Raw genomic sequence first — 25387 nt, 5'->3', positions numbered from 1 at the left:
GCAGAGGAAGAGGTGGGGGGAAAAGAGAGAAAGAGATATAGAGGGCGGATGTGTCTGTCATCTGTCGTATAATCCCAGGAAATGCCACAACTATGTCGGTGGATAATTTATTCAGTTCAGCTCCCTGAGATACTTCAAGGTATAGTCAGCCGTCAGAGACAGACCTTGAGGTAAGACAGAGACATAACTTCAGACAGAAGTGTAGCACCACATCAATCAATAATGCACCGTCATCCTTCTGCTGCAATTACCAGCAAGCTGGAAATGAAATGAACTCAGGTTCACCTGATTAAGCCTGTTGAACTGTACTGCATAGTGAAGGTTTAGATTTTTAGCTCTGTGATGTGCAGCCTTACAAAAACAGTCCCTCTACAGGAGAGATGTCCCAATGCATGCTTGGAGTAGCCCGGATTAATTTTACATCAGGCTTCCAAGTTAGGCATCCTCATGTAAGACTGGTAAACAAGGAGAATTTGTTTTCATCTCGACAGATGGAGGACGACAGCAACAGAAGAGCAAGGCTGCACCTCAGGGGTTGAGATCTTAGACCTCATTAAAAATAGGTTTGAATGGAATACATTTTATGAAAGATGAAAAAGAAGTTTCCACCCTTAGTCACAGTTCACTAAACAGCACAACAGCGCTATGTCTTTCTCGTGATATTGGACAGCTTTTTGGATTTGTCAGTATGAGACTTTCTGAGAGCTATTGACAAAATGATCGAGAGGAAAATCCTCAATATAGCCAGTGACAAACTTCTTGAGGGTACACTGGCAGGAACCAGAGGACACCGTCTGGTGTGTCACTTGTGTGAGTGAAGATTATACAGTTGTATCGAATGTAGAATCATCCAATCAATAAAATCTGTTTCAAATTAATTACTGAAGAGTTGCTGGGTAGTCGCAGGAAGGGCTAGGAGATACACGATAGTGTGACAAAATATACATTTGTCAATCGTTTTTTGGCTCTTGTCAGTAATGATTTTTGCATTATTGTGATGAAGCATAATTTGTAATCCAGGACTATACAAATATTTCTGTCTGATTATTTCATCCATAAACAGTGTCTTTTAATAAGTGTAACATATTACTTCATACTTCCTGCAGGCTAGTCCGTTGATAGAGCTTCTTTCCCTTCATTTATAGTTTTGCCCGAAGGCTGAAATCTTTAACATTCCACTTATTGTTCATTGTCCATCAGCAAAAGGAAATTGAAATTAAGAGCCCTGAGTGCGACGGGCCGTTCAGGTTAATTAAGGTGGCCGACTTATTTCCTCATTTCACTTTCTTTTTTATGACGGGGAACTCAAAACCTGTTTTACACATCAAAGACTGTTTAGAAGACTTTAGGAGTACGACTTCATATGTCTTAAATAGTTGTATAAAGCCTTCTGTGGCTCAAGCGAGACATGCAAAAGGTCTGATTAATTGACTCGAGTGACCTGAGTCAGCGTTGGATGGGGCTGAACACCACAAGTTTGAAAATGAAAAACTCTGAAGGTGTGGAGATAGAACGAAGTGGTCTTATCAGACCTCTGTAGCCCGCTCCTCATTTCTACCTTTAGGCTTGTGGCTCAAGGCTACATTAGCCACTACTAGCGTTAGACACCCAAATCTCTGATCAAACTGTCAGCAGTTGAGTTGCATTGTGGGTGCCAGGTTTTGACAAGAGTACAAAAAAAGTTGATATCTCTGGTTCTGCTGCATCGATTTTCATCCTTTTTGTAAACTGCCCATGGTATCCATAGTATGCCATGATGGTGGTATGAAATACTTGAAACCGAAGGAGGGAGCTGTTCAATGCAAAGAGAGCTTCTGGGAAAGAGAGATGTGCTGTCCTCATTGGTAAAGATAAGGGAGAAAGAAAGAAGTTGTTCCCTTTTTGAGAAAAGAATAAAACCAGACAGGAAGCGGCAGTTGTGTTAACGGTAATGTGGAAGAATACCACCAGTATGAGATGGACCATAACATTTAGTCAGAACTCCAATCGAGCAGTAATAATTAATTACTTGACACAAGCTAGTGGCACTGTTTAATACTTCTAGTTGTGTTCATTGGAGCACCTGGATAGGCTAAGTTAAGGTGTTTTTTCTTCACAAATAGAACCCAGCTGCCCATTGTGTTGATAGTATTTATGTCATTATATCAGAATCAAGTTTATGATAATATTTTATCATTTTTATCATTGTCAGTGTATTGATGTACTTTAAAGGTGTTACAATTTGCCCTAAAACTCCCGTCCTCTCTCCCGTAAGACTGTAGCACATGAAATCTCTCCTTCATTGTATGGGGTTGCAGTGAGAGTGAAAGTGCATGGGTTTATGAGGCATATCATTGGCAGGCAAGCCAGCTTGGATATGGTTTGTTTGTTTGTTTTTTTACTATTTAGTGCAGACAGTGTAGTGCAGACAAGTTTGAAATATTACCTGGGTTAGCTTTTGTACTACAATATCCAGATTTCCATGGAGAAACAGGTAATGAGAAAAACGGAGGGCACGGAAAAGGATTATTATTGGTACAAAATAAAGATAACTACAAATGCTTATTAATAATAAGATTCTACACATTTAGACTTTTTTGCTATATAGCATAACCCAATTAGCATTAATTAGCTAGTTTAAACCTCATAAACTGAAAAAGCATTCATATGAAAGCCTTTACATTGTTTTAGAGATCTACTGTATTCTACACTTTCATTGTTTCATCTGATCAAAATGATTATTTAAAGGATCATTCATAACACATGCTTACTGTCCTGAGGTGATTCAAAGAGAGGACATTGTAATTACAGTGACAGCATGCGCTGGTGAGACCTAAAGAGTAAACCTATTCTCTGATTAAGTTTCATACATTGGAATACTGTGCTGGGACGTCTGCCCTTGGTGACCGATCACACAGAATTGCGTTTTAATCTAAGACTACATGGCCAACAGAGAGAAAAGGAGGGAGGACGTATTTGTTGATCGTCTCCCAAGGACGCCTATCCCGCCGTATGCCTCACAGCGCTTTCCTCAGGGCTTTGACGGATGACACCAGCACCACGGAGTGATAGGCTATTATTTCACTTTGCATTGGATAAATGGCAGTGTGGGCTCCTACCTGTCGCCTGCCTTTCTCATTCTCTCTTTTTTCCCTGTCTCTCTAGCAGTATGCCGTCACAGACCTGAATAGAAGGGAAAAATAGGATGGATTTTGTCTGTGCAATATGTTGATTTCACTTTCACATTTCGGATGTGCTACTTTTGGAGTTTTTCATGTCCTTTGTAGTTGAAGTGGATGTTGAGAGTGAGAGTAGGGTGGATAATGACCAACCTGTCCGAGGACTTGTCATGTGGTACTATTGTCATCATTAAATATGAAATGTGATTTATTTTTCTGGGGAAATGCTTTTTTTACCCAGGGTGGGATCTAATATGCTCTCTCTCTGTCTTACAGACCAGCAGTATTCATGGTCGCCCTCGCAGTACTTCGATGAAGACAGCTACTCCCCTCCACCCAGGAACATGAAGGGTCTCTCTGGCGGGCGCCCTGCCCAGCTCCAGCTCACCTCTCCCACCTCAGCCCACACCTGCGGCCTGGCTGAATGTGACCATTCCCTGGACCATCACCTCCACTATGGCAACTCACGGCCCTCCTCCTACCTCCTCAGCCCAACAGAGAGCTGCCCCCTCGAGAGTCACCATCGCTGCTCCCCACGGAGCTCCATCCACTCTGAGTGCATGGTGATACCGGTGTCCATGTCGGCCACCGACCACTCGATTTCTAGTAGCACTTTCCCCCGCATGCACTACGGCAGCGCATCGCGGGACAGCGGCGGCAACAATTCTGGCGGCAGGGACTCCCGAGACGAAGGTGGCTCATCCTCGCATGGTGGCAGCGGCAAAATGAACCGAATCCCAGCAAACCTCCTAGACCAATTTGAGAAGCAGATGCCGCTGCACCGGGATGGCTTCCACACGCTGCAATACCAACGCACCTCCACTACAACCACGACCACAGAGCAGCGAAATGAAAGCCCCGGGCGAATACGCCACTTAGTCCACTCGGTACAGAAGCTCTTCACAAAATCGCACTCTCTGGAGGGTTCCTCCAAGATGAATGGCACCAAAAGCGACTCACACCGGGACAACTCACACCACCACCATCACCACCACCAAGGCCACCATAAACACAGCAAACGCAGTAAGAGCAAAGAACGTAAATCTGACAGCAGCGGCAAGCAACGCTCTGGAGGTTGGTGGAGTTCGGATGACAACCTGGATAGTGACAGCACGTACAGAACACCTAGCGTCATGTCACGGCATCCTGTGGAGCACATCAGCCACTGCTACCCTGACTCAATGCATGGCCACCTGGCTGGAGACCTGTCGCTAAAGACCTCGAAGAGCAACAACGATGTAAAGTGTTCAGCCTGCGAGAGCTTAAGCATGGCGCCAGAAGGAAAGTTCATGAAGAGGAGCTCCTGGTCAACGCTAACGGTCAGCCAAGCCAAGGAGGCCTACAGGAAGTCCTCACTAAATCTGGAGAAGCCCATGACACCCACCGACCTCAAGCCCAACATCAGGCCCTGCCACTATCTACAGGTGAGTTTGGCTTATTGTTCTATGTGTCAGTGTGTCTAAAAGAGCAGTACCATAGATTGTATAAAAGAAGTGGACGTAGCCACCGTGACACCGTGTTAGTTTGTGGGTGGGATACACTTTGCTACGCCTCGATCCTGATTGACAGATCGCTTTGGTAGTAGTTTGTCAATCACAAATTAGCCACGACCTAAAGCACCTTGCTTTATCGCCTTTTTTACTCTAAATGGAATCATTATTTACAAAATGAACATCATGATGTATTGAAGAAGACTTGAAACTAGAGATCGTGACAAGCAATTGAAGAGATGATAAAAACATTCATTTGATCTCACTAGAGTGATTGAGAGTCCATTCACCATCATTTAAAATTCATAAAAACCTGAGGCACTGCAGCACAGAAACAACACCAGTCACAAAACTTAAGCCTGTTTTGTACAAGACAAAGCAATCTTTTTCTACAATCAGTGAATAGACAAGAGGAAAAAGTTTCTCATCTCAGCTGGATTCCCGATTGATCTAAAAGACAGTGTTTTGTTTATGGCTGCCCTGGATATTACAATATCAACCTGTCCCATAACTCAGCATGTGGCTGGCAGCAAAAGGGACTAGCACAGCACGACAAATCAATTAACTCCATAAATGATCTGCGCTTGCGGGAAAGAGATAAAAGACCAGAGATCAATTTTGATTTTTACCGTGTTGTTGCTTTGATTTTGCATAGGTTTCAGCCCTGAGAAAAGGGTAGCATTTAGCTCAGGATCGTCTCTGCGGGAGACCCCATAGCACCGCGGGGATCAATTCAGAGTTACTCAGCACTTTACATAGAAGTGTCTCATTATTACTTTTCTTTCTTTTTTTTCTTTTTCTTTTCATTGAGCTGACACTTTTGTCTAAAGCGAGCACAACTGAAAGTGCAGTACAATAGCTTCAAATAAGCCAAACCAACCTAAGTGCTACATACAGAAACAATAGAATAAAAACTCAACCATTAGCTTCAAATAAGCCAAACCAAATTAAGTGCTACATACAAAAAATATACTGTTTATACATTATATATATATATATATATATATATATATATATATATATATATATATATATATTTAACAGACAGTCTCAGATGTTTTATATACATGCTGGAGGGTATATGAAGGAGAAAAATGTCAAGAAAGCATGCTTGAATTGCAAAAGCAGGGGGAAATAAATTCTGCAACAACGCAGCTCAATATACAACAATGTGATATCTGATAGCATCCCGTATGCACCGCCTGCAGCCAAAATAGAGTGAGCACTTCAGCAGGAGAGAAGACTAGGAGACTAAGAGCTCTAAGCATAGAATGTGTTGTATGGATTAGAGACTTTTGTAAACGGAAAGCCAATACATTACTCAAATCAGCCAATGGAGCCCAAGAAACCACTCAATCTAAGTTTCCATCAGAAGAAAATGTTTTAGAGGACTCATTTTAACTAGCGTATTTCCAAACATAACTGATGATCATTTTGAACTAGACAGGCAGTGCACTCATCAGGTCACATTTTGTATAATCCCACAAAGTGCAGTAATCTCTTAATGAGAGAGTCGCACGTTTAGTGCCCACCCACCGCTTCTTTACTTCCATTTGGTCATTCAGCTGAGGTAGTGTCCGAGGCGAGGCACTATAAACACTTCTAAAAATATCCTCCTTCCTGCCGCAGGGCTATATTTAGCCCAGCATTATCAATCCAATCCGTGCAGGGTGACACATCATCCCTCCCCTGAGGAGAATCAATGCCCTCTCAGGGAGCTGGGAGATGTTTCGAAGGAGAGAGGGAGAGAAAGTTGAAGATGTACACCGCCGAGGTCTGAGCCTCTGTGGGTGCATTGAGATACCATGAAGCAGAGGGGAATAAACGAGGTGGCTGTTTATTCTCCCCGTGGCTACTGTTGATGCTCATCACCAGGAGCAGTCAGGCAGAGCGATAGAGCCAATAGTCAGGAATGATACTTTGCACACACCGAGGGGTCACATTGAGAATGTTTCACTTCCTGCTGCTGCTGAACTGGGATTACCCACAACTATCTGCAGTGTAACAGCATAAACTGTATCCTGGGAGTCTAGTTTGTGTACTGAATGTCTGTCCGTGTGGGCGTTTTTTTTTCTATTTATTGCACACCAGATGGTTTGATTATGTGCTAGTCACCTTGTTTGCGTCCTTGGTTGATGACGGAGGGAATGAAAAACTTCTAAAGTGTTGTTAAAGTATGAGATAGCAAACAGAAAGATATGCAGGACATGTCTCGCTGAAGTATCTGCATGTTAATCCGTGTGCATGCAGCAGGTGTGTGTGTGAGAGATTGATTCGCTGGACATTGGGGAAGACAGAGATGGATTGATATTAGCCGCTCTTTCTCTGAAATGACAAATGTTGCGGGATGAGATCTGGCATTAGCAATCGCTCTCTGTCTCTGGCTACGTCATTTCACAAATTAGCCCCAATTAATCCTCACCAAGAAACACAAATGCACACACACATACACAGAGTTTTCAGGAGCTTGATATTGATGAAAGGAGGTGATTGTGGCAAAACATTAATCTGTTGTTGGCGACGGGCTCACCTGGTTGAATTACAAATTCAGCATTGTGTGAAAATAGCTGTGTGGGTCACAACCTCTCTCCCACACTCTCCAAATTAGATATGCAAATACACCTGGACTGCAGCAACAGCTGTAATCCATGCCTTCTACACCTTCCTTGCACCTAGTCCATAACTTCTCAGCACAATAACTTTGTCTTACTGACAACTCTCAGCCCTGATTAAGTCCACTGCTCCATCAAACGCTACTCTCCCTGCATACAGTACTGTAGTACAAAGGGAGGATTAGTCTTTGATAGTTTTGCTGATAGGGCATTGCAGAGGGATTTAATAAGCCAATTAATTGCCATGTTGGCTTGCCAAAGGTGGAGCTTGAGAGGCAGAAAGGCTGCTGATTAAATTACAAAATGGAAGTGCAAAGCAGCAGAAACAAAACTGGCACTGTGACTGAAAGCTACAGTAACACCACCTACACGCACAGGGGTTCCCTAAATTTCTATTAAAGACTTCCCAGATAGCTATCAGGCCATGAACCACTACTTAGTAAGATGTTTGTCCCAGGAACCCCGGGATCAGACAGCAGTATGTAGCTAAATGTCACTGATCTCTGTTGCCTGAGGCGACAGCATTGCTTTGTGATTGCCATTGTGTCGGCGAGCATCTGCCTGCATTTCTGTTTTATTACCTCAAAGTTTCCTTCGATCCTACAAGCAGGTTGTCGGTCTGTAACCATTTAATTGTCCATTTTTAATCACATTCTGCTATATCATTAAGTTTATTAGTGCTACTGCTCTCCCAGGACAAATCAATAAAATTGGCTATGATAGCGTCCTAATGTTTAGAGGGTTTAATACCAATATATGCTGCTTTAGTAGCATTTTCTTGTCAGGAATGTTGCCCTGTATTAGGGTATTATTCTTCCCTGTATTAGGATATTATTCTTCCCTGTATTAGGGTATTATTCTTCCCTGTATTAGGATATTATTCTTCCCTGTATTAGGGTATTATTCTTCCCTGTATTAGGATATTATTCTTCCCTGTATTAGGGTATTATTCTTCCCTGTATTAGGATATTATTCTTCCCTGTATTAGGGTATTATTCTTCCCTGTATTAGGATATTATTCTTCCCTGTATTAGGGTATTATTCTTCCCTGTATTAGGATATTATTCTTTAGTTGTTACTACAGGAATATTATAGTATATTAATATTGTAGTGAGATTCTAGACTTGGAGGTTGTCCTGAATGTCCCGGCCCCTGAGTACCCAACATTTAGACCCATCACCCTGTGAAGAGAAACCTCTACTTGGTCACTTATGTATATATGAAAGTTGGCAACAAAATGGGAGAACAAGGTTCTACTGTGGAAAATAATTGAATGAACCAATTAGTTACCTGAACGTTAGGGCAGAGGTGAAAAGTATTCGTAATGTGTGGATGGGTGAAAGTGTTGCACGAGTTATCCACGTGTACTATGTGTTATAATTGTTTAAGATTTCTCAGAAGATGCTTACTTTGAGGGTTGTACGTTTTCTGTCCGTCAAGGTGTTCTTGGTGTGTTGACTGACTTGTCCTGTTATTTTTTTAATATTGCTCTACAAATCATCGAAGGGTTCCAGAAGGTCAAGATGATGGAAGTTGATTAGTCACTCACAGATTGTTCACACACCTTTGTGCATGACTCCTTTTCCTGTTCATCATTGAGCGCATCTATTTACACCTCCATGTAACCAGCTGATAATAGTGTCGGTAAATAAACAACTCACAAAGACAAGAAAAACACATTGGTGGTGGGCGTGACCTCGGGGAGTCAGGTAGTGTAACAGTGGGCTAGCAGGAGAGGAAGAAAGAAAATAGCACCTGCTCCAACATCCATGCAATTCTGTGAGGATATTAGGAACTGGTGGGTGGGATTACTCTCTCTCTCTCTCTCTCTCTCTCTCTCTCTCTCTCTCTCTCTCTCTCTCTCTCTCGTTGTCCATCTAACTCCAATTCGTAACTCAATGGCAGTGACTTATGTTTCTTAGTGGGAGAGGTGCTGTGTATAGATAGAGCCGCAGAGTTAATCAATGAAATGCACTGCTGCACTGCAGGAGCATTGGCTGAAGCCTGCCAAGGCAGCACACATACGCATACGCATACACACACACACACACACACACACACACACACACACACACACACACACACACACACACACAAACTCACACACACTAACACACGAATATACACACCGCAATCCCTGGGCCTCCTGCAATATGCCCATGTCGGCACATTCCTGCTATGAGGTGCTTGTGAGCCATTTAATCAATGTTAATTATTGGCAAAGATGAAGGGCTGAAAGGGCTTTGAAGTACACTATGTGAAAGGAGTTGGAGAACAAACCTTGGTCATCGCACGTGAAAAAATGATTTTCCCCAAGTCATGTCTGTTCTTTATTCAGCAGAATTAATTCAAAGAAGTAAAAGTTCTGTTATTGTGATAATGTAACTTTAAATATAGATATTCACACTTGAGCTGTGAATTTTCACACCAACTTGGGCTCATATTCGCAAAGGGCTTGAACAGAACAGGATCTGGTACTTTCATTTAGGAACAACAGAATAATTGCACATGGCTGCAGGTTTATGGATGCACGCTCACCTCTGATTCCCATGACTTCCTTTTGTAGAATCTTTGGGTCAAGGTGAGCGTTCATGATGACAAGCGTCCATATTTCAACTCCATTAAGCATGCTGGGACACCGTGTGTGTTTTCACATCAATCAATACGAGCGAGCTGCTGCTGCCCGGCCTGTTTCTTTATCTGCGCAGGGAGACACGTTACAATCTATCCAGTTTATCAGCGAATCCAAATTAAACAAATCTCCCCACAGCTTGCGCCTGTCCTCTAGCGTTTCGTTCATTAATTAGACGTCTAAAAATATCAAACCCCTCTAAGACTTAATTAACCCATCGACTCCATTTGGTAGCTGGTGCATGTCTGTCTTCGGAAGGGAGATGAATGACTTTTATCAGAGTGTGTGTTTGAGTGTGTGTTCGTGTCTGTTTGGCTGTGGATGCACGTTCGTGTCTGTGCATTGTTTGGATATCAGGCATCGCAATAAGCTTATGTTTTCTTAATTCATGCATGTCCTATTCCACAGTGAAGTGAAGTGCACCTTTGTGTGCTTCATATACATTTGCCATTTACCTTTTTTCATGATGTAACACCGAAGCCTTGCAGTGAAATTCCCTATCAATTCTCACAGACTTAGAGGACACAGCGTAATCGCCATCAATCATCCCCCCCCCCCCCCATGCTAACGTCATGACATAGATGAAACACACGAGTCAAATGCTGCTCTGACCCGGCTTTCCCTATGATTAACAAAGAGTGGGTTGTAATAAAGCCATAATTGATCAATTACTCAAGCTGTTTTGATTTGATGTGACACTTGTTAGAACAGTAATCGTTGGTGGGCGTGCTTTGATGCCAGAGGTTAGTAGAATTAGTGTCATGTGGAAGTAGCTTTTTTCAGCATGTAAACGAACAAATACCTTCAGAGCTGTGGATGAATTTTATGTCTTGTAAAACAAAAACTGTAATGTCTGAATGGTGTGCAGTTTTTTATTTACAACTGGTGGATTTATTCTTTAAAGTGCAGTGATGGAAAAGATAATGTCTGTTTTAATTTCTCTTTGAATAATAATCACATTTCAGTTGTTATTTTTCAATAGATGACATTTTCATCAGAAAATGATAAGAGTCATCTGTCTGACGCATTAGTGACATTTGGATGCATTTCCTCCTGACATTTCCCACAGCCAGTCAGCTGCCGCCCAAGTCATTGTGAACGTGTGAGTAGTGAGTTAGTCACTGATTGGCCGAGGAAAGTTTCAGAAAACATAGTAAGGTTAGTTTATTAACATACAGAACAAATGAAACAGAAAATAAGACAATTCATAAAAGAGACAGAAAACATAATCTGTAGAAATACCCTAGATTGAAATAATTAAGTATAATCATATAACATATTTATATGACCTTGGGAAAGCAGTGGAAAACAGTAATGTTTTAAGCCTTGATTTAAAAGAACTGAGGGTTGGATCAGACCTCAAGTGTTATGGAAGGTTATTCCAGAGAAACTGAAAGCTACTTCTGCATATTTGGTTCTAACCCTGGGGACGATTAGCAAGCTTGTCCCAGATGATCTAAGACCTCTGGGTGGCTCGTAACAGAGTAGTATATCTGATATAGCTGGTATATGTATTTTGGCCCTAAACCAGGAAGCCAGTGCACATCTCTGAGAACTGGGGTGAGCTGTTAGCGAGGACTCGGGAAGCAGCGTTCTCAATGAGATTACTTTTTTTTAAATATGTAAATCTGAGTGTCATCTGCATAATTATGGTAGGATATTTTGTTGTTTTTCCAAGATATGAGCTAGTGGGAGCATATAGATGTTGAATAGAGCTGGACCAAGAATGGACCCCTGGGGAACTCCACATGTCATGGCTCAGATTTGTATGGACCTACTGACACAAAATAGTCTCTGTTCTGCAAATAGGATGTAAACCAGTTGAGGGCTTTGAGAGTCCAACCCAGATTTCCAGTGTGTCCAGAAATATCTTATGGTCAACTGTATCAAACGCATTACTGAGATCCAGCAGTATTCAGACAGAGACTTTGCAGTATACACACATTAATACAATATTTGTTTGGGAGGGTGTTTTAAAGTTCTTCTGCAGTGCAGCTCTGGTCCAGTGTTACTGTAAAGTTAAAGAAATATGGAGCCATGTCAGATTTAATTTAATGAAATCTAGAGCCTGGTGGATTGGCATTGTGCTGAAGCTGATCCGGCTGATTGGATGTTAAAGTGACGGATGCATACAGCATCAGAGAAGCCTTTAACTTCCACATAGAATTGAACGATTACTGACAATGTCATATTTTACGAGTGCAAATAATTGACCATGTAAATGTGTCTAGCTTCTGACTGTCGCAGTCAGCAGAGTGAAAAAAGGAAAATAGAAAAGAGGGGGAAAGGGGCGAGAGAGATTTGTGCGTGTGTACGACCGCAGAGGGTCTCTGCATCCGTGTGTTGTGTCGCAGGCTGAGACCTCTGCTACCCTGTGCTACCCTGACTCAGCTGCTACTGTTGTTGTCCCAATTATGAAACTCTGTCGTACTGTTTAACTAAAGCAAAACGAGAGCGTGTGTGAGTTAGAGAAAGAAAAAGAGAGAGTTGTGTAATGAGCTTGCAAACAATCATCATCAGTTCACTACAATGGGTGGGTGAAATTAGATTTTAATAAGCCAGACCAATGCAATACAGAAAGGATCGTTTAATAACATTTCTGCAGGTTTTATAATGACATGTACCATAATGGAGTCACATTTTCTTTCACGTCAAGATCATGATTCCGAAACAATTTGGCTCCACATGATTTGCATTAACAAATGTTCTGTACTATTATACCGGTTACGTGTGCTCTGCTTGAAGTAGATTCAAGTAACAAAATTGCGTGTCTGAGCAAAGCATGCCAGACTAATGTCAAAGTGCATTAACTTCCACTCACTACTGCAGAGAGCCTGGATGCAAGATGCTCTGTTTGTCGCCCTGCTCACTCAACATGGATGTTCGGTGTGAAATATTCACTCCATATGTATTAAAGACAGGCAACGAGTGCAAGTGAGACACCCTGCGAATGGGATAATGGTGACGCTGACGTCTTAATACTCAATTACCTGATTTAACGAGAAAATTGCAGCATGCAAACTGCCTGCCTTGTTTGGATGGCAGGTTTCCATGTGCAATAGCTACGAGAGGTTGAGCAGAGATCGCTGCTTTTTACCATTTACAAGCTGTATTTTACTAGTTAATGTGATTAACAGCCCATCAACATTTTTAACAGCGTTTCAGTCAAGGTTTTCAGCAGTTTGTAACCTGGCAAAACTACAGAAAAGCTGAAATACTGAGCAGCTGTGGAAGCTGTGTGAAGGTTTTAATGTGTGTTGACTCATCATGAAAATGGTCCTGCGTAACTCAATGGATGGAACTAACTGTGCCAGAGGTAGGGGGTTCAATTCAAGTGTCTATCAAATGGCACATTGCTTCATCACTGGGAAATGTTATAACACTGGTTTTCGTGGTTTTAATGCGTCATTTAGATTTACACGCTCCTCTAAGAGTTAAGACAAATCTCAGTCCTTTTATAATGTGTTCTAGATTGCAAAAGTAATATTCCAAAAAATACCTCTGAAATGTTAATCTTAACAATGGCTAATGTTAGAGGAACTCGTAGTGTAAAACCCTCAGAGAATTATCACCCTAGTCTCCCCCGCTCTCTTAGCATCAGTTTTCAGCTGCAGCTGTTTGTCGTGAAAAAACCCCACTGTTTCTGTTCAACGTCTGACAGACAGAGTTTGCGACTAGATGGTGAATATAAAGGAACATTTAGCAGCTAAAGAGTCAAACATTTCCCTCAGGAATTGGTGGAGTGAGTATTGTATTTACATTCATCAGGTGTCTAATGTTGCTTTATGTCTGCTGGATGTGTAAACCGACAGCTGTTTGCTACCATAACAACTTTATAAAGTGATAATATGATAATGTTGTGTTTTACAACAAGTGCCCAAAAAGTATTATCCGTTATTACACTGACTATGTACCCTACCCTTTCCACCCAGGTGCCCCAGGATGACTGGGGGGGTTACCCTGGCGGAGGTAAGGATGATGAGATCCCTTGTCGTCGGATGCGGAGCAGCAGCTATGTTAAAGCCATGGGGGACGAGGAGAGCGGAGACTCGGACTCCAGCCCCAAGACATCGCCTCAGAAGTTGGTGCGGCCCGACGCCCTGGTCAAGGCCATCATCAGACCCAGGGAACTGCTGGACTCTCAGAGGTACAATACATGTAACTTTAAGATGTCAATAGTTCTCAGTGTTTGGCTCTTCTTTCCTTTCTTTTCTTCCATGTCCTTCTTTATGTGTTCATCACACCTAAGGTAAATGGCGCAAAGCGAATATTGTCCATTTTAACAATTCTCAGTCTCACTTTGTGTCTTGAAAGGTTCTGTAACATCGTGACGTGATTATATCATCTGTTAACGTTGAAGCCCAATTGATCCAAGTATTCCCCGGGTGGGATTCCCCTGGGATCCAACATGGGAAGCGGTAATCTCTGAAAATCCTGAAAACAACTGGATTTCCTGGAATGGTTTAATCTCAATGCATGCTTTGTATTATTTCCAAGACGAGCTTCTTTCTGGGTTCCTATTTTGCATTTAGAGAGAACACATTTTCTCAGCTTTGAGCAACATCGTACCTGTTATTTGTTTGCTTTATTGCGTTCCCTGGAGCAGTGTTGTCAGTTTTCTAGTGCCCCACCACTACAACAGTGTCAAGCACTTGATAGCTGAACCTTGTACTCATTAGAAACTCTTCATGTGTATTCATATCAGCGTCTTCTAACTGTAAGAAAGTGTTCCGTGCGTTCTTCAGGGGATGTACCCCATTAAATGGTGAGAAAGCAGAGGGCCTTTGTTTTGGTAAATCGGCGGTGGAAGAAAACGCTCATAAGAGGATTACACGAGGAGACGAGCTGAAGACAATATCACAGAGAAATGAAAACAAGCAATTTTGCTATGGAGAGATGAAAGGAGAGTTACTATGATTACAGCATTAATGAATCTGTTAGATTAGGATGAAATTACATAATAGAGTACTTAAGTAATGGAGTAAAAAGATTAACTTCACCTGAGTATCCAGTAATGGCTTTTACCCCCAAGGTATTTTCTAGGATAGTGTTATCATTACCATGAATATTAAGATGATCTATCTTTTTTAATATTTTATGTTAGCAAAGCCAATTACAGTAGATACAGCTGATGACACACTACTCAAGCTGTTATAGGTCAGAAAAGGATTCCTCCCTTTCTATCCTGCTGCTTTTACTGTGTGTCGTATGTCCTCATAATTGTCTGCTTATCCTTCTGCTCTGTATTTGCACCACCTTCTGCTGCACCTCACATCCTTTCTCCATCTTTGTTTCCATCACCTGGTATTTGTTACTCTGAGGTTTTATAAAAAGTCTAATATTCCTTTTATTTCCAACAGTTTTTTCATTTTCATTTTTCAATTATGAATCCATAAGAGAAGCTTTTCAAATTGTACTTATTGTCTCATTTTACCCCATATTGGGATTTTAAATTGTATCGGTATAGTACTTCAGTCCAAATGATTTCATTGTGCCTGGCAGATTCATCTTTACCAGTAAAGAATAAACTCACCTTTGTTCACTCTTGTGAAAACAGTAATTATTGCTAAGACTCACAAGTCTTTCTTAATAATGTGACGGTATAAAAGATATCCTGGGCCTGCTCTTCAAAACACCATCTTTTTATCTGCCTTCGCTCTGCTTTGCCGTGTTCATTGAGCGCATTTACAAGTCAAGGTTTGAGTTCAGTGTGGAGGTCGCCATCAAAGGCCCCAAAGAAGAATTGGTTTGTGCCTTCTCGTTTTCAGACGGTTAGATGCAGTCTTTCCCTTTATTTAGCATTTCCTTTTGATAAACTTTAGAAGTCACTTACACTTTACCTGAATGACTCCCAGAGGCTCTATTTTCGTTAATCAACGCATACAGCATTTTGTTAACTGTGTGACCAGAGCCATGCAGAAGCAACGGTGGTGCAGTTTAAAGTTTGATTTAAGAGGAATATGCGTTTATAATTTGTTGTGGGCCTCTCTTCATTCATGACAAATGAAATCATCTGTTTTCTGTCCCATTAATTCAAATTAGTGTGGGAGTGACTTGGAGTTGAAGAAATGTTTAAAATGATCCAAAACTATTTATTTTTAAACTGCTGAATTAATTGGAAAATTGCTCTGAGTAGAAATAATCTTTGTCCTTTCTGCAGACAGAGACTCTCCTGTCAGTTTAATGATAGAAAGGGAAATAAATAAATCAGGACATACTGAGACCACATGCACACTGACATCACTTGGTTTTGCTAAAGTGGCTAAAAGCGAGTACAATCATTATTCCAACATAGTGAATTATGTCCCAATTTAATAAGATTAAATGTCAATTAAATATCTGGGCTACAGAGAGAGAAAGAGAGAGAGAATGAAATGCATGATTAGATGTATTTTGTGGTTGACAGTGGAGGATAATAATCTAAAACAAATCCAATTGTGAAATACTGTAGCGGCAAGAATAGTTTCTATAAAGACAGAAGAATTCAAACAGCTAAAGTTTAAGATGCTTCTGCTTTGTCTGTTGAAGCACAATGTGAGTATCTTCTATTTAAATTCTCCTCCATGCAGTGTGTTGTACTCACAGAGGTTTTGCTGGACTGTGTGAGAAAATCTCTTCACAGGCCTGCTGTAACTTCTGCATAAATCTCACAGTGAGTCTGCTCTGCTGCTGTTCTGCACGAGCACCAAAGGCACATAATCTGACATCAACTGTAGACAAAGATGACTTTGTGTCTGACCTCAGTGTACTGTGTGGCTCTGTGACAGACACGTAACTGCAGTCTGTGATAACACACATAACACACAGTAATACACACATTGAGTAACACTGATGATTCCCCCACTCTTATTGTCATGTCCTCGTCTCTCGCTCTTCACGCCGCCGACCCCGTGCTCATTGCCATTCAGCAGAGGTTTTTCAAATTGCTCCTCTCTCGTACAGAGCAGCATTTTCCCTGGAAACCGCAACGGGCAACACCCACATAATCCGGTAATACTGTTAACCTGACCCTGATGAAAACACGTAGGTGCAAACACACACAAAAACAGAATTAATGATGAGCCTTTCTTGCAGAGTGTTTGTGACGTCTCTCTGCAGGATGACAGGCGATGGAAGCACGGCAGCAGAGATGTTCAGCTTTTACAGTTACGGCAACAAGTGGTGCCTGTGCATGCTTACATACTAAGCCAATGATTCAAATCAAATCGAATGTTATTGATTGTGATTCAGGCAGGATCATAATAATATCTGTCACAGAGGATGCAGTCGTTTGGCCTTTTTAACAGCTCTTTCAGAGGATGAAGTAATGTATGAGGCAGCTACAGTGAGGTATGCTCCTTTTTCCACATCTTGCAAAGCTTCCCTCGGCTATCCATTTTGAATAGCTGTAAACATTGAATGATTTATGAGCAACAGCGGGAAGGGCTATCAGTTGCAGTTATTGTACTCAAAGGCCCCTCTAAATAATGGCTTGCTCAGTGGTTGGACCCAGAGTCTACGGAGCTCTGCTGAAAGGAAGATATTGACCAGCATGGATCTAGCTGTGTGGCCAGCCTCTGGACAGAAGAGGCAGGCTATACTACGCTGAAGCCACTCTAAGAAGGCCATAATGTGGTGTCTTTCCCCCTGTATTTAAATGAAGATGCATCAGTTTTTTTTATCTGTATCTTGTGCATCCTCAGAAATATCTGTTTCTTATGACCGCGATAATGTGAGAGTGGTTTGGTTCTACGCTGTGGTCGATATATCCGCCAACATCAGCTAAAGACACATGTGCATCGGTATTGATGTACAGTATATGTTGCCCAATGAAGAACAAGAAATTGCAGTACAGAAAGAGAAGGGTAAAAGTTGCATGAGATCATTTAGATCTTTAAGGAGAGCACTGACAAGTTAATTTTTCAACTATGAACTGTCCCATTCAGTTGCTCACAGCTCTTTATGAAGCTCATTTAGGAGATAAGATAAGATCACATTGTATTGATCCCAAGAGGAACGTTTTGCATCACAGCAGCACACGAAGGACACCAGTGAGGTTGATAGGAACAGGATACAGATAAGTAGAGAAAAATATTCATATACAGCACGATACTCCTACCAGTGTGCATGAATGTACACGCAAAACCAGTAGTGCTGTTCTCCGATAATAGTGGACGCACTATATTTTGATTGAATATTTATGTTTATGTTATGTGGAGTTTTTGTTAAGAAACAAAACTTTAAAACTACAGTATCAGTGTGGCTGTAGATTACTGTTCAAATTAAATGTTGTAGCGGTAGACAGAGCTTTATGTGGAATACTGTTATAGCTGAAAACATGAGCAAATGTGCCTTTCTGCTGCTTGCAGTATTTACCATTTCTGCTAAAATACTTGTTGCTAATTGCTTGTTGAATTAAAAAAAGAAAAGGACATTATTTATAATGTTCTTTTTTTAAACACATTCACACAAAAGGCACCAATAAAAAAAATGAATAAAGTTATATTTTAAAGTGCCGTTTTCTACTCATACTCTCTTTCAGCTAACTCAAAAAACAATGTAATATTGCAGTCTTTTGCACGTTGACATCACGATGTGTTATTGAGCAGCCCTAGATTTAATTTGGACACAAGTCCTGTCCATAGCAATAAATGTTTAAATGCGTATTATTATTAGACTTTGTGCACAGCACCCTTCAGAAGCTTGTTGTCTTTCTTTTCTTGGCACCATTCTGCTGTGATCCATATCTGGTACTGTTTTAAGTCCACACATAAAAGGCACCACGGATGCCACCTGACATGAGAGCTCTCATGTTGTTATGGTTCATTGGGCTTGTTGGGATGGAATTAGATTGGATTCAGAACAGACATGGTGTAAGTTGGATTTTCTCTGCTCTTGCAAGCAATTTGATGTCCCGCGGGTGCATTCAGATCGGCTAAACACAAATTTGACAGCATCGGCTCCCTTAAGCAAATCATGTTAAAGTGAGAATGGGCTGTCAGGTTGTGTCGTCTCCCTCCATCTTCCTCTCTTTGGAGCTCTCTGTCGCTCTTGTGTTTGACAGGATCTCCTCTTTGTTCATCTCACAAATAAAGAATATGTCACAATGAGGAGGAGCCCACTGAGGTGGAACAGCCCGTGCGTTAGAGGGAAGGTTCGATGGCAATGATTGTTTTAATTAATAATCAGTTACACCCCCCTCCCCTTTCATTACGACCTCACCCTGGGGTCCTGTACGTCCTGCGAGCTGTACAGCTATGATAAATTAAATACGAAATCAGCTTCTTCTTTTTTGGTGCCATAGCAGAATCTGATAAAAGTGTTTAAAGAATATATTAACGATGATCGGAAATGAATGACGTGGCGAATTTCCCTTTTTAACTATAAGCATAATGAGTCACTGAGTCAATCAGTAATGATATGTCCAGTCTGACAGTAGAGAAAAACATCAATAACTAACAACCATCTCCGGTAACTTCACTTCTGTTTAAATGACCTCAACACCACGAGCCAATCAATTGCATCCATTTTTGTCACTTTCCTAAAATAACTCCCGTTTGTTTTCCCATCCATGATTAGCTTCCTGAAGCACCGTAATTAATCAGAGGTAACATTGGCAAATCATTCAATAATTCCTGATTCATCATAATGTAATTCAGATGGCATTGGGTATATGAGCATTTTTTCCCTCAGATCTCAAGGTCGAATCAGAATTCCGATCCATTGATTTGTGGCAGCGTGGTACGTGTCATGCATAGTTAGCTTACATTTCTGTCGAGGGGCTTTTTCTCACCACCTTTTTGCCTCCTCTGTGAATATAACACTTAACACAATGTCAAAGATCCTGCTACCTAATTTCCTATTTAGAAACATATCAACTGCTGCATTGATCTTTTGACACATGGCTTGAATAGTGCATGCACTATACGTAATATAAATAGTTGTGTGTGTTTTACAGGCCAGAGTGAGTATGCTATGGATACACTGGTAGCAAAGTGTATCATTAACTTTTCCCTGATGTGAAGACGTCATTGTTCTCCATAGGGCTTTGCAGAGAAGTTTGTGTGTCAAGAAGGAAACATATCTGCTTATTTCTGAATTCTGGACTAGCGGACGCTTTACCCCCCCGAGTCTCATCCTCTTGCTCTCAAACATGTACATGTGTTAGTACATACTGTATGTTAACCCTTCTTGCCAAATCTTCTCTCCTGCAGTAATCTTTGCCCATGCTTCAGATTGTCCTTTGTCCTTGTTCTTTCTGTTCTTTCAATTAAATGCCTTACGTTCAACCTTTCTCCTCAGAAAGGAGCAGCAGTGTAGAGGCTGGGCTTTTGTTTAACCACAGACAGAGGACTTTCATTGGCAGCGTGAAAATCAGGAAGTGTGAGATTCCCATCGTCCCTTGCCTTTAATATTGGCCAACAATGGAAGTGCATTAGCACCAATCAGAGACATCAGAGGAAATTCGCTTGGGCGTGATTTGATAAAGGCCCAATGCTTTCTTTTATTTTTAAACAGCCTCCCTTCACTCAACCTACGATAATAGACATCTCTACAGGCAGGGATGGAGGAAGTACGCTTCTGTTAGGCCTCAGCCGGTGCACTTATATCTGATCTTGTCAGCTATAAAGCTTGACTACATTTCATTGCTCAGAGAAGGATGTTAGCTGAGTTTTTATATTCTCATTTGGCTCAATTAAGTACATCTAATTAGCCACGCGGGCAAAGAATGTGTGTTTTTATGATGTGCTCTTGTAATTGTATTTTGTGTGCAGTTTTCATCAAGTGCTTTGTGTGTGTGTGTGTGTGTGTGTGTGTGTGTGTGTGTGTGTGTGTGTGTGTGTGTGTGTGTGTCTTGTGTGTGTGTGTGTCTTTCTGCCAACATGATGTAACAGTAACATTCTCCCACTTGTATCATGACTTGAGGTTGCTCATATTGTATCACCCTAATGTTTGCAGCACTTTGGTGAAAACTCCAAAGCAAACATTCAGTTCACCACAAATCCCATACAGAGCCAGTTCCATTGGACTTGTGCCCAGTGACGTCACATCCATCCAACTCCCACTTGTGGGACCCAGTAACTCTGTTTTCTTCTCTACCCACAGCTCTTACCGCCTGGATAAAATCAACAGTGACATGCGTAACTACATCACCAATTTTGGAGCAGACTTAAGGTGAATACAGGCCCAGCGCCTCCCTTCCCGTTGCTTCTCTGTTGCTGCCATGTTGCAGTGGTCAGACTTCGGAGCCAGCTGGCTCGCTGCCATGCTGACATACCCAATATGGACGCCTCATAGAACAAACACTCAAGAACAGTCAATTAGAGGTCACCTGGGGCAATCTGCTCACACTGGCCAAGCATAAGACACTGTTAAACACATTCTAGATATGATTTGATTCACTGCTATACATTGCACCAGCACTTCCTTTGCTCTGACCACTTCATTCAGACTTATTATCTGGATGTTTCTGCTCTAGGACGCCTTTGGATATTTAGAAGGTTGATATTACTTTGCAAACACACACAGCCTTGCTACGGCGCGACAAGATGGATTGGGGGACTTTTAATCACAGTGGCATTTTCCTCGCTGCCAAACCCCAGTGTTTATCTCTATAGAAAGCCCAGAAACTGCTTACTCATCCCTGCCTGCCATTAGAAATGGAGCATGCGGAGGGGACCTCACTTTGGTATTACTAATGTGACTCACATAGCATTCTCTAGTTTACTCAAAGCGCCTTTCTTCTCCCATGTTTTTCTATTTCTCTCCAGCAGATTTCAAACCAGGCTTGGGTTTCTGAACATCCCTCTTGCACTGCTGGTGTAGCACATTTAATTGACCTGGTTGACACTGGGGTGCTCTCTGAAGTGCTTGCTCACTAACTAGCTCCTGATTTGCATTTCCCTCATTTCCAAGCATCGATTCGAAATTTCAGCACAACAGAAATCGAACTGCCTTTTTAAGGATGCTGGTGAACACGTCAATGTAGTGGGTGAGAGAAACAGACAGAGAGAGAGGCTCCCCTCTTGGGAGACACACCATAACCAGTCATAACCAGTCTCCCTCTTGTTTTTGTCATCATGTTACACCTGTAGCCACTGGGCAAACTGCTTTGGGTGTTAGTTAAATTATGTTTAATTGACTTGTTTAAGAATTCTTTACCATGGCTGTAGTTTCACTCCTTTTGTGTTTCTTCTTTTCTCTCTCTGTTCAGTCAGAGCTACCACTTGCAAGCCACCAGGGACATGCACCCAAGCATTGCCCTGGATCCCTCTGCCAACTACAACTCTCCCAAGTTTCGATCTAGGAACCAGAGCTACATGCGGGCAGTCAGCACCCTCAGTCAGGCCAGCTGTGTTAGCCAAGTGAGCCAGGTGAGTCTGCACCCTTTAAATTAGGACATTTTGAGAGGGGTTCTTACACTGGGGGCTGCAGAGGTGAAATTAGATTAAAACCCCACTTAAAGAGCATGACTGTCCTAAACATAGTTATAACTCTTACTGCAATTCTTTTATCTTACACCATTTAGATTTTGTTTTTCAGAACCCTGTATCTTATTTTTTCTGGCTTCATTTTACTTATACTTATTTTATATGACAGTTAATTTACAGTTCAGATACATTTAAAGACTCCAACAGGAGTTGTTGAGATATTGATCTCCCTCTTAAAAGAGAGGCATATTGATAAGCTCAACATAACTCCCACTAATTCAAAATCCCAATAGAACAAGTGAAGAATCAGTGATTCTTGACTTTCACAAATACATTGCTAGATACATCATATGCATCTGAAACAGGAAACATAACTACATACAGGTCAACAACAACTACATAGGTTTACAGCAAACTCTCTGACACAGTATGACTTTAATTTCATGAAAATGTACATCATGTCGTTTGGTTGTATTCACACAAAGTAAGATATATTACAGCAAAACCAACCGACCAGCAGATTATCTACTAGTGTGGAAATATGACAGTAATATTTCCAGGCAACACTCAAATAATTCAAAAATAGCTTTTGTGACGCATTTGTTAATGATCTCTCTGCTGTATTTTGCATATTAACATATGCACTCATTTGGTTTTTAGCCTTTTCTTTTTTGTTCTAAGGGAAATTGACAGAGAACACAATGTCAGGTTTTATTTCTCTAGATAAACAAAAAAATAGCCTCCCTTGCTTAACAATGAGGAACGCATGCTCACTGCTTTTGTTTCTCACAGGTGAGTGAAACAGAAATAAATGGCCAGTTTGAATCAGTGTGCGAGTCGGTGTTCAGTGAGGTGGAATCCCAGGCCATGGAGGCTTTGGACCTGCCCGGCTGCTTCAGAACCCGCAGTCACAGCTACCTGCGTGCCATCCAGGCCGGCTACTCCCAAGACGATGACTGCATCCCCCCTATGGCCTCCACTCTCACCTCCACCATCAGGTCTTCCACAGGTAAGGGAAATGCACATCATTTGCAGAATGTGATATCCTGAATGTTGGTATTTTTGTTTGTACTTACAAATTGACACCAAAAGCTTACATTTGTCATTAGCGTGTGTTAATGGATGAATATAGAGCAGTTAGTGCAAACTGGTTGTACCGTCAAACAGCTTCATATGTTTGCATGAATCACTCTTCTATGTTTCCATTGTTTTTGATGGACGTATGGTTACCGTAGCTACCACTTGTGAGCTGTGCCAGTTCATCCTACTGTATTTTGGATACAGTGCTTCATCTGCTCATCCATTGGATGCATCAGAGAGTAAAGCTATGAACCCTATTGAAAATCACAGATGGAAATTGTCTGAAGTAAAAATCAGGTCAGGATAAGGACATGACAGCTTTTTTCGCTACATTTGGGAGAACTGACTTTCTCTGTGGCGCCACAGGTGCTGAACATACTCAAAGCTTTATTTGCGAACTGGGCAAAGACATTCTGAAATTGCCGTTTGCAAAGTATACATTGTTTACTTGTAAACTCAGTTTACACTTGAATATCACAGCATATACTATGAAGTTTCTTCACTCACGGATTGTTCACTTCACACAAATTATTGTGTGTCTTTGCAAAGCCCATGTTAACACACAATGAGATCACATTACAGAAGTGCACACTATTGTGTCTAGACCTGAATAATGGATAATGTAATGCGGGCAATGAATATACAGATAACTCAAATGTCACACTGGTTAGTCACATAGATCATATATGCACACTTGTTACAATTAATCTAAATCAGCTGACACTATATGCAATAATTTCTGATACTGAGCCTTGATTATAAATTGTAAGCTGCTGGTGGTTTCAACAATTACCGTGATTGCCGGATTCACAGAGGAAATGATACGTCCTTGTGATGAAGAATGTGGGAAGAAAAGAAGAAAAAGTGTCCGGATGAGGAGTCTGAGCGGATTCCTCCTGTTCCCACACTAGATGAACTAGATGACATGAACTGGACTTTATTAGGGAGGGTTAGAGGTGTGGCCATCTGGAGCTGTGCTTATGATCAATACTGCATACCTATAAATGTTTGCTTACACTGCTTTCTCAGGTAATTCAAATATATTTAAATTTTTAGGATACAGAGTTTGGTTTGTGATAGATTTCTCCACTATTTTGGACATGGGGCAATTGGTGCTTCAAATCAATCTGTCAAACTGGACCTCACTTTTTCAATAGGGTTCATACTATACTTCCTGATTGATGGGAAATTGTTTGGAAGCTTTGCTCATCTTTGCCTCTTTTCATTGCACAAAGTACACATTTCTTTACCTCGACTGAAAGCAGACGAGCATGCAAGGATTGTTCTTACACCTCATTTATTAGAAATATTGTCCATTCTCTGTGATGTGTTCTGGGAACTAGGAGTTTCAGCTTTGTGCGTTGAAAAGATGCGAAGAATGCATGCTACAAATTAAGATTGAGAAGGCAGTGTAAAACCATTGACGGAAATGAGTCAAAATGGGATTACTTTCCCAGTGCTACACTGGTTATCGACACTAATGTATAATGGTATTACAGATTATTAAAATTCGAGAATACAAATTCGAGAATACACATCTACGGTATACAGATGGGTAAATTGGAGCATTTATCATAAGGTTAGCACTTAGTAGTTATAGATTTCTGCTATTATCTTATTTTGACTCATGGCATTCAGTGCATGATTTTATGTTACTGCTTTCTGGCAATAAAAAGCACATTCTCTCCAGCTGCTCACACCTGTGGCCATGTTACAGATACGTATTTATATTTGTCTTCCAGACAGAAATTATGTGCAGGAAGACTCTTGTTTGCCCGACCAGGCCAGTGTACTTGAGGATTTGGCAGACACGGCCCCTTTGGCTCATGATGATCTAGGCTGCCCCATCAGAAGAGACATACTTTACCAAGAAGATAACATGGGGGCTAGAGCCAAACCTCTGTCTGGACCACCTGTTTCTCCCATCCTCTTCAGATCCCCCACATCTTGTGCCCCAGAACGGCCATCACCAAAAGCCATCCAGGCCAGTATTAAAGAGTCGGCT

The 25387-nt window shown here is 41.4% G+C and overlaps 1 protein-coding gene across 1 annotated transcript in view; it reads left to right on the top strand.

Annotated features, from left to right (window-relative positions):
* The window catches only part of dlgap2a (discs, large (Drosophila) homolog-associated protein 2a), a 99484-nt gene that overhangs the window by 50763 nt on the left and 23334 nt on the right, over positions 1 to 25387 (top strand). Inside the window, exons 3-7 of the mRNA XM_029460151.1 lie at positions 3435 to 4582; positions 13825 to 14039; positions 20978 to 21046; positions 22086 to 22245; positions 23095 to 23311. Of these exons, the coding sequence (XP_029316011.1) occupies positions 3503 to 4582; positions 13825 to 14039; positions 20978 to 21046; positions 22086 to 22245; positions 23095 to 23311 (1741 nt within the window). The 5' untranslated portion in view covers positions 3435 to 3502. The remainder of the gene's footprint in view (positions 1 to 3434; positions 4583 to 13824; positions 14040 to 20977; positions 21047 to 22085; positions 22246 to 23094; positions 23312 to 25387) is intronic.

This window comes from Cottoperca gobio, chromosome 22, assembly GCF_900634415.1.
Source record: "Cottoperca gobio chromosome 22, fCotGob3.1, whole genome shotgun sequence".
Classification (NCBI taxonomy): Eukaryota; Metazoa; Chordata; class Actinopteri; order Perciformes; family Bovichtidae; genus Cottoperca; species Cottoperca gobio.
Note: the sequence above shows the minus strand (reverse complement) of the source record. Positions and strands in the feature narration are given on the sequence as shown.